General features: G+C 54.1%; 1 protein-coding gene across 1 annotated transcript; it reads right to left on the reverse strand.

Moving 5' to 3' along the window:
* Nucleotides 1-1,711: 1,711 nt before the first annotated feature.
* On the reverse strand, nucleotides 1,712-6,176 carry CCL25 (C-C motif chemokine ligand 25). Its single transcript, XM_045850548.1, has 6 exons — nucleotides 6,048-6,176; nucleotides 5,756-5,857; nucleotides 2,984-3,101; nucleotides 2,755-2,891; nucleotides 2,313-2,429; nucleotides 1,712-2,095 (listed from the first exon to the last, which is right to left on the reverse strand). Exons 2-6 carry the CDS (start codon nucleotides 5,826-5,828, stop codon nucleotides 2,088-2,090), a joined length of 453 nt encoding a protein of 150 aa, XP_045706504.1. The 5' UTR covers nucleotides 5,829-5,857; nucleotides 6,048-6,176; the 3' UTR covers nucleotides 1,712-2,087.
* Between the last annotated feature and the right edge of the window lie 3,525 nt (nucleotides 6,177-9,701).

Below are 9,701 nucleotides of genomic sequence, written 5' to 3' on the forward strand. Positions count from 1 at the left end.
CCTCCTCTCCAGAGGCAGGAGATTCTGGAACTGTTAGGGTTCCATCCCTGGTGGCAATGCTGACCAAGTAAAACCCCAAAACTCAGGAAGAGTGACATGCTATGTTATGACCTCACAAGACAAGCCTCTCTCCTAGAGGCAGCTGGAAGCTGCAGCCTGCACCTTCATCTCCAACAATGGGGTCAAGCAGGGCTCTGTGATTCACTGTGTGTAGTCCCCTTAGGCTAAACTTCCCCATTGTACCAGGACTCAAGCCCCAGAGGTCAGTGAGACAGAGGAACAGTGGCTGAGGTGGGCATGGAGCTCATCCCTCCAAGCAGAAGGGCCCAGAGGGCCCCAGCCAGTGTTGGTGACATGCAGCCATGTTCCTGCCCCCTAGGGTTCTAAGGACACTTTATATCGGAAGTAGAGAAACAATAAAGTTATTTTGGGTTACATCTGCCCCCTTAACATGTTCTCAAAGTAAGGAGTCGCTGCAGAGCCACATGGAGAACTGGAGATCCCAGGACAGCAGAAGCTGTCGGAAGGGTGAGCTATAGCGCAGGGCTCCAAGGAGAAAACTTGTAAGTGAAGTGGGTGGAGACCACCTCCAGCTGGGAGTGGGGACACGGTGCACAGATAGGCTCTGCCAACTTCAGGCCTGTGCATTTGGCACCAACTGAGCTCTCATGGGCTCACCAATACTGATGAAAATGACTCCCTTATCCAGGCCACGTCCCCCATACTGGGCACCATTCTAAGTAGTGTCCAATTATTTGACCTATTACCTCTTTGTGGAAGAGGCAGTTATCCTCACCCTCATTTTGCAGACTGGAAAACTGAGGCTCTGGGAGGTCAGCAACTTGATTAAGGTGACTCCAGGTTTCAGGTAGCAGAGCTGGGCTCAAAGTCGGGCTTCTGTGCCATCACCTACTATGCCATCCTGCCTGGCTCCAGGTTGGGCCAGATCTACCAAGTATGACACCTGGGATTCTCATCCTGTAAACATATAGTCAGTGTGCATGTGTGAACACTGCATTCAGGTGCATGTTTCATCCCCACACACTAGTATGAGGCAGGCAGTGTAATTGCCCCACTTTGTGGGGGTGGAGCTGAGGCTTAGAGAGTTTGTGGAATCTGCCTGTGTCACCCACAATAGTGCAGTGGGGCTGGGATATGACCCAGGTTCCTCCAAGTCTGGCCCCTGTCCCCAAACCACCCCAAGTCCTCTGAGAGGGTGCATTTGCTTTTTGCTCAGAGCACTCTCTGTCATGCTAGAACCAGGCTGCCTGAGAATGGCACAGTTGGGTAGATCGAGTTTGTGTGGTGATCTGGGCCCCAAAGTGTGGCCCTTCTTCCTCCAGCAGAACAGTCACTGGGCTCTGTCCTTGCCAGGGTCTGGGTCACCCACCTTATCAGGAGCTTCTGAGCCCCCATCAGAGCTCACAGAGGCTTCATCCATTAGCTAGTCACTGCAGCCCAGGAACTGGGCAGAGCAAGCCTGTGACCCCCACTTTATAAACAAGGAAGGAGGCAGCAAGAGAGTGAATGGTTCGCTCAAGGTCCCCAGCTGAACCCACACACAGGCCTGCATCTGGCACGTCCAGAGCTCGGCCTTCAGAGCTCTGGTCTCCTGGAGCGAGAGGGGATCATGTGGGATTCGGCACAGGTTGGGACTGGCACCCCATAATAACACACAACAGACAAAAATGATGTCCCACCAAACGTTTATTTAAAAAAACAAAAGCAGCTCAGGAGTGGTGTCCATGGATTGACAAGAGCTTCGCAAAGACCCAGAGGGCCACAGGCATATGTAGCCTGGGATAGGAGACACATCAGGGTGATGTGTTTCAATGATGTTCTCTCAGAATCATTGGCCAGAGCTGCCTCTGGTTGCTGAAGAACACAAAGAGTCTGAAATGAGGTCAGCTCCCTCCTTCTAGTCACTCGAGGAGCAGGAGGCAGCAGGGCTGAGGGAACCGGTACAGGCTCTGCACGGGCTGAGAGCTGGCCTGGAGGGGAGTGCAGCTGGGGGCCAGCAGGACAATGGTCACAGTGGAGAGAGCTCCAGCCCATCTCGTGTGGGTTGATCCTGGAGATATTCGGGCTCAGGATCCTGCAGGAGGTATTGGAGAGGACAGCAGGTGATGGGCAGTGGGGTGGAGCTGAGGCCCCTGGGCTGGGTCAGTTGTAAACACCTAGGACCCTCTCATGTGAGCCTGTGGAGCTGTCCAGAAAACCAGCCCTCCTTCATCCTAGAGATGAGTCCCCTGACCTAGTCTGGGCCCTCATCGTGGTGAGCCCAGAGGTGGTCACATGATCTGAGTCCCTACCTGGATTAGCCTGTGCTGGGATCAAGGCATTCTTCTTGCTGCTTCTGGTGTGACCTCTAGGTGCAGAGAGTGGAAGCCTGGCGGTTTTAGGGCTCAACTTCCCCACAGTGGGACAGCCTGTCAGGAAGATTGAAGAGAAGTAGTTAGGGGAGTCCCCAATCCCTTTGAGCACCTGGATCTAGCCAAGCCTGAACCATTGGCTGGTCGTTTGAGCCCATGAGTGTTTCATTTACTTGGCTTTTCATCTCCAGCAATGGAAAGTGTTTTGACTAAAAGAACTGCTCTTTCTCTCAGTCTCCCACGTCCCAGCAATGGGCTTTCTGTGGGGGTAGGGGTAGCTGTTAGCATGCTGGACTGCAATCCCCTCTTTGGGGGTTGAGAAGCTCAGGAGTCTGAAGCAGGGAGGAGAGGCCCCTAGATGCTGGGCTGGGATCTCACTCACGTTGGGAGGCTTTCTGGGTACTTTGGTGATGCTTTAGAGGGCCCTTCTTCCGAGTATTCAGAAGCCTTATCCCATCTTGTACCCACTTGGCCTGTGGGTTCCCACACACATTGAGCTCTCTGTGAGGGAAGTAGAATCTGCAGGTGGGAGGGGGTGCCAGTTTAGTGTGTAAGCAGGAAGCAAAGTTATGTGAGCTCCCGCCCACCCCAGGCCCCACTGTTCCACTCACATAACAGCAGGCAGGTTACAGCTCCTGCTCACATCCAGGCACCAGTAACTCTGGGCACGCCTGAGCACCCTCAGGCTAACGTGGGTATTGTAAGCCAGGCAGCAATCCTCGAAGTCACCTGCAATCACACAGCCACCCCAGGCTTACTCTTCTATGTGTGCCCGTGTGGTTGCATTGTGCAGGCACAGCTACCAATGTGGGCACCCACAAATACACCATGACAGTCCGCGGCCCTGTGGAGGCCAAGGGACAGCCCAGGTGATAAGGAAGCCATGTGGCTCACCTTTGGCCCTTGATATGGGGGCATCTGGCAGGAATTGGAGAGGGCCTGAAGGGCATGGCTGGGAAAAGGGCCCAGGACCTCAAAATGAATGGGGAACCAAAGCCATTTCCACTTCTGCAAGGAGGACAGGTACAGTATCCTGAGAAAGGGCTAGAGGCCCCCACTCCTCTCTGGGTCCTTCCCCCTAAAGTGAGCGGGCTGGTTGGTCTGCTGCTCTTGACGTCCTGGTTCCTGTTCCAGGCCGGCCTTCTCCCACCCATGTCCATCTCAGTTACCTCCTCCTCTCTGTCCCCACCAGAGTGACCATTCTGAGTAACCACTCTGAGTAACCTGACCAGAGACCAGGTCTCTGTTCATTTATTTACCCTTTGGTTGAACAAAAGCATGTAGAGTTCCTATTCAGAGCTAGATATCAGAGCTAGATATCTAGACAAAGGGTTCCAAACAGAGGACTTGGACCAGTATAGTCACTGTGACAGGGGACTCAAGAGTTGGACACTTTTAGTTTTGAAGTAATATTTTATGGAGTCAGCATGTACAAAGCTGACTTCAGCAGACCACAAGCAATTTGACCTTTGTGCCCCAGGGGTACTGTAAGCAATCAAGATGGCATCTAAGCCATTGTGTTCCAGGGAGAGACGCCCAGCCCACAGCTCAGGACATAGGACCCAGGGCACAGGTTAAGAATCACTGATCAAGCCCTGGCTGGCGTGGCTCAGTGGATTGAGTGTCAGCCTGCGAATCAAAGAGTTGGTGGTTTGATTCCCAGTCTGGGGCACATGCCAGGGTTGTGGTCTAGGTTCCTGGTTGGGGATGCACAAGAGAGGGCCACATATCGATGTTTCTCTCCCTTTCTTTCTCCCTCCCTTCCCCTCTCTAAAAATAAATAAGTAAAATCTTAAAAAAGAGGAAAGAATCACCCGTCAAGGGATGAAAGGATACTAGGGAAATGGCAACTGCAGCTTTTATCTGATTAATGTTTTTCCTGGGTTCCAAATCCCTTAGCTACATTTTTTCCTGTGAATTCCAAACCCCTTACCTACACTTTTTTCTCCTTATAAAAAGAAAAGGCTGGCTTGAAATAAAATGGAAGACAGTCTATCAAGGTACATAACCCACTGTCTTCTCAGACTGCCAGCCATCTAAATAAAGTGCCCATGAAGATTCAATCCCTGTCTCTGATTATTGGTCCTGGTGGTGACAGGTAGTGCAATGCTGACCTTTCTGATTTCAACTGGGAAAGTCCTGGCCTAGTGGGAGGCTGGGAAGTTGATCTACACTGGTTGGGGGCGGGGGCCGGGGGTGGTGGCTCAGGGACCTGGAGGAGAGGTGCTCAGAGGAGGTGCTGGTGCCAAAGGGTCTGGAAGCAGAGGATGAACTGATGCAAGAGACATGCAGAGGCCTTCAGGGTCCTCTGGGATCAGTTCCTTTGCTGACCCCTGGAAGAACCACAACTGAGTCCTGGCAGAGTGCACAGGGGAAGGGAGGGGGAAAGGGAAGGATTCCAGGGGCCCCAGAGGGCAAGGGGCAGTGCAGTCAGATGGCTGCTGGGCTCCAGTTTCAGGCAGGAAGTCCCTGAGGCTGGGGGCCACTCTGCCCCCACGGTCAAAGGGCCAGGGCTTGGCTTGGCTGCTGGAATAGGTCTATGATAGCAGGACAATTGGAACAGAGCCCAGCTCCTTGTGGGGCAAAGACTAAGGTCTGCTAGGGGTCACAGGGAGAGGTCCTCAGACCTACTGAGGGGCGGGTGGGGCAGGGGGTGGGGCCGTGGGACCTTGACTGCCTTGCCAGTTGCTGGGGTTCACTGAGAGAAGGGCTCCTGTCCTGGGGGCACTGCATGCCCAGAACTGGCTTATAGTCATCAAAATCCTCAAGTACCTAATCTAGGGAGGGGAGCGAAGGGATTTGCTGTTAATAATAATCATAGTAATTATTGTTGTTTCAGGCAGGCACTAGGCCAAGAGTTTTGCAGGTATCAGCCTCTCAGATCTTCATGGTCCCTCTCTGCAGTGGGAATTCGGATCTCCACTTTGCAGATGAGGAAGCTGAGGCCCGTAAAGGCTGAGTAGTGACTCTCAGCCCAACTACATAGTTAGCCCAGGTTGGGGGAAGCCAGGATGGGACCCATTCCTCCTAGTCTCCAGGGCTTTGCAGGGTCAGGTTGCTGCAGTGTATCCCTGGTGGTAAGGGGCTAGGCCACCACTGGGAGCCACCCTCTCCTCCGCACATTCCTTGGGCTGCCTGGAGTCCCTGCAAAGGAAGACTTGGGCTGTGGACTGTGGTGGAGGCAGCAGAAGAATACTGCAGCCCCACTGAGCTGCACAGACACCAGGAGTTTCTGCATGCCTGGGGGCAGGGCAGCTGTCAGAGAATTCAAAGGTGGAGAGGAACTCAGGCTTCTAGTGGAGGGGATGAGCAAATGGGGGTGCATAGAAGCATGGATGAGAGAGGGGAAATCCAGGGAGAGGAGGTATGGTCCAAGACAGTACCTTGTGCTTGGACAGCAGGGGCCCAGGTACCCACGAAGCAGGTCACCAGGCAGGCCAAGAGCCACAGGTTCATGGTGCAAGCTGGTCTCCCTCCTCCTGAACCTTGAGGGATAACAGGGAAGGTAGGAGGGAGAGGAGGACCCCACATAGACAGTAGCAGGCACTGGGAACACCCCCCATCTCAAGCCAGGGGCCCCTGCAAGGGAGGCAGGCAGCACAGGATGAGGACAATTCTTTCCTGAGAGACCAGCTGCTGGCCTCAGTTGCGCTGGGAGGGGGGGAGAGTACTTACCAAAGCCTCTGGGCTCCCTGGTGACTCTGGAGCATATGCCCACTAGCCCACAGGCTTCCCCACTTTATAGATGGAGCCCCGCCCTGCCACAACCGCCCTCCTACTTTTCCCTACCTGCTCTCCCACTCCACCTCCAGGCTTCTCCCTCCTGCCCCACCCTCCTCTCTTCTCCTTGTTTCTCTTTCTAGCTCCTCTAACTAAGGTCAGGATACACCTGCAGGGAATTGGGGGGAACTAGGGACAAGAGGACACAAATCCAGAAACAATGACTCCCTCAACTGACTACTTGGATGTGGAACAGACAGTGGACTGACTCCCCCTTGGCAATAAAAGGCTAAAAGATGGATGCAGAAGGACAGCCCAGCCTTGACCTTGACCAGGTCACTTGAAGCCTGGCTACCTACCCTGTGACTCCCATCGCCTTCCTCCCCCATCCCAGGCCTCTCAGCCAGCATCCTGCTTTCTCCCCTAAGGGCCCTTTCTCCTCTTTATCCTGTTCCTTCTCCTGCCAGACACCTGGGCGGCCTCCTGTGGACAGGTCTCAGGCTGCCTAGAGCCCAGGGGAGGGACTTCACTGGGGCTCCCAGCTCCCAAGCCACCTGTGCTCCTGGAGCCCTGGCTTCACCCTGATTTTCTCTCTTTCCAACCAATGAGGTGACTTATGTCGCAGAAATGCCCTGGTGTTGAGAGCAGTCAAGTCTATAGAAACAGAAAGTGAAAAGAGTAGTTGTGATGGGCTGAGAGGAGGGAGAATGAGGAGTGACTGCTTTCAATTTTGTTTTTGTTCTGAAATTAGATAGTGGTGACGGTCCACTGACTCTGAGAATGCAGTAAACACTGCAGAATGGTCTGCCTGCAATGGTGCGATGTATGCATGTGAATTTTCCCTAATATTATCTTGAGAATAATCTCAATAAAACTATTATACACAACAAAGAAATGCTCTGGTTTTGGAAGAAAAGTCAGTCGGGAGCCCTATGTACCCACATCAGCAGGAATGAAATCACCTAGTAGGCGTTTCTTCTTTCCTTAGTCCTATGGCCCAGCTTGAACCGGACAGATGGGAGGCCAGAGGTAGGACAAGGGAGCGCTGCAGAGAATTCACAGTTGACAGCTTTTAACTCTTCGTTTCCCCGCACACTTGGCTGTAGACCAATCCGGGTATTTGTAACAGCCTGTACCCCTTCTTCATCTCTCCTGCTCCACTAGGAGCCAGTGGTGCGGAGCTCCTAGACCACTGCCCTAGGCTGAGTCAAGGCTGGTTGGGGCTTGGCCCTGGGCTTCCGCTGTGGCTGTGGCTGTGGCTGTGGCTGTCCCCTGTGCGGGCAAGGCCGGGCTGGGATGCGGCTTCGCGTGGCTGCAAGCGTGGGGACGCGGCGTGGCGACCTGGATTAGTCTCTGGCCCGCTGTCCCCGCCAGTCCCGCTGGTGGGTAGCGGCCAAGACGTGGAGCTGCCCAGACTTAGCCCAGGTCTCCTGCGAGTGAGTACCCCTTCCCGCCAGTTTGTTCCCGCCGCAGCCTTAACAAAAGGGCTCAGAGGCTGAGTTGCCAATGCAGAACAGACAGGGTCTGGCGCGTTCCTGGGCTGGGCTCAAGACCCAGGTGTCTGGGCAGGAGACTCGTTGCTCAGGGCGGCGGGGCCCTGCCTGAAACCGGCCTGCTGGAGGCCTTCAGGATAAACTGCTTCCAGCAGGGGACCCTCTTCTCCACACATGTGAAATGAGCGCCGCTGTGCGGACAAAAGCCACCTCCTGCCCCTTGGTCACCAGGCCTAACAATGGGGCCGCTAGGGGAGGCCTCCAGCCTGGAGCTGAGCGCGCTCAGGGGCTGACTGCTCCCCAGGGCCTGCAGGGCAGCTGCTGCGCGCCGGGGTGAGCAGGGCCGCGCCCTGCCCTGGGAGGTCCCCAGTTGAAAGCGCAGCCACTGAGCGCGCACGCAGGTGGCCCTGCTGTCGAGCAGGGTGGGTGGTGGGCTCTGAGGGGAACACCAACACTCTCTCCCTCTGCAGGGAGTTCCTCTGCAGGCTGAGTGATGGCTCACTCGATTTCTTTTCTTGAGGACGCTCTCAGGGGCTCAATGTTGGCCCACTTTACAAAGGAGAAGACGGATGGATGGTCAGGGAGACTCAGTCATTTTGGCCAAAAGGTTCCTCTTTTTGGCCAGGAAAATCAACTTTTCTTAAATACTGTAAGGGAGGACAGTCCTCTCCCTAAGTGGGGAGGGCCATTGAGCAGAAGCCTAGGAGTCCTCAGGAAAGATGTGGGGGGAATGTCCTGACAGGTATGGCTCAGCTGGTTGGGGTTCCATGCCTCATCAGGGCACATGCCTGGGTTGCAGATTGGGTACCTGGTCAGGGTTCTTGCAAGAGGCAACAATGCTTCTCTCCCTCTCTTTCTTGCTCCCTCCCCCTTTCTCTAATAATAAAATAAATAAAACCTTTTAAAAAAAAGAGTATGAGGGAAGTACCACCAGCTGAAGTAAGGGTCCCTATGCAGCTGCATTTGTATGTCCAATCCCCCCAACCCCAGGTGCTGCCTACAGCTCTCCTGAACCACTGTTGCCTCAAGGTCCCATAAGCTCAGGTGGCCTCTGAGAGAAGCAGCTAGGGGCCCTTCTATCCCCTCCTCTCCATCAGCATGCATCTCTTGGGGAGCCTGGTGCCATGTCTGCTGGGCCTGGACTCCCTTTATGCCCAGCTGCTTCTTGCTCTGGTCCAGATGCACAGTGGTTGCCAAGCAACTGGAGGAAGGGGGAGAAAAGGATGCCTTGCCAGCCTCTGCACTGACTTTCAGAGACTTGGTTTATACATTGTCCCTGTGTGACCCCTTTTGTTGTATTCCCAATGTAGTTGGTCCTGGTCCCTCCTGCAAGGCCAGCTTTGAGGAGCTTCCCTTCCCAGGCTACTCAGCCACTTCTGTGTTCCAGGGAGCAGCCACACTGATGGCCAGGGTGTGAGGACTTGAGGCTATTGGCACTGGCTGTGGCCTTGGCCTCAGTTCTTGCACTTCTCCTGCTCTTACAGGATTTGTAGGGACTAGGCCAGGAGGGGGCTAGGGCACGAGTGGCTTGAGAGGGAGGTTGGTAGGACCTGGGGAGAGGGTCCCATCCAGTTCTCAGAGCCTCTTCGAAGCAGCTAAGCTCCATTCACCCCTTATACATAGGTTTCCTGGGTGCCTCCTACACACCAGCCCTGGGGTGATGGCAGTAAGGAAGCAGACATGTCCCAGACATGAAAGATGACAAGGATGCCACTGGTTCTCACTGGATGCCTGTGTTGGGGCACTTGTTATCTCATTTATTCAGTACCTATCAAGAACTTTCCATATGCTAGGCACTGGGCTGGGTGCTGGGTCAAGCAATGAAAAAGACAGATGGTCCTAGCCCTGGCTCAGTTAGTGGGGCATCGTCCTTAAAAATGAAAGGTCACAGGTTTGATTCCTGGTCAGTCAGGGCATGAGCCTGGGTTGCAGGTTTGATCTCCAGTTGGGGCTCTTCTGAGAGGCAAATGATTGATGTTTCTCTCTCACATCAAGGATCCTCTCCCTCTCTCTCTCTCCCTCCCTTCCCCTCTCTCTGGAATCCATAAAAGAGAAAAAAATTAAAGAAAGATGGTCCCAGTGCAGAGCAGACAAACAGCAAAAAATGAAGCAAGAT

Source organism: Phyllostomus hastatus, unplaced genomic scaffold, assembly GCF_019186645.2.
Source record: "Phyllostomus hastatus isolate PE091 unplaced genomic scaffold, TTU_PhHast_1.1 phas_contig_81, whole genome shotgun sequence".
In the NCBI taxonomy this organism is placed as follows: domain Eukaryota; kingdom Metazoa; phylum Chordata; class Mammalia; order Chiroptera; family Phyllostomidae; genus Phyllostomus; species Phyllostomus hastatus.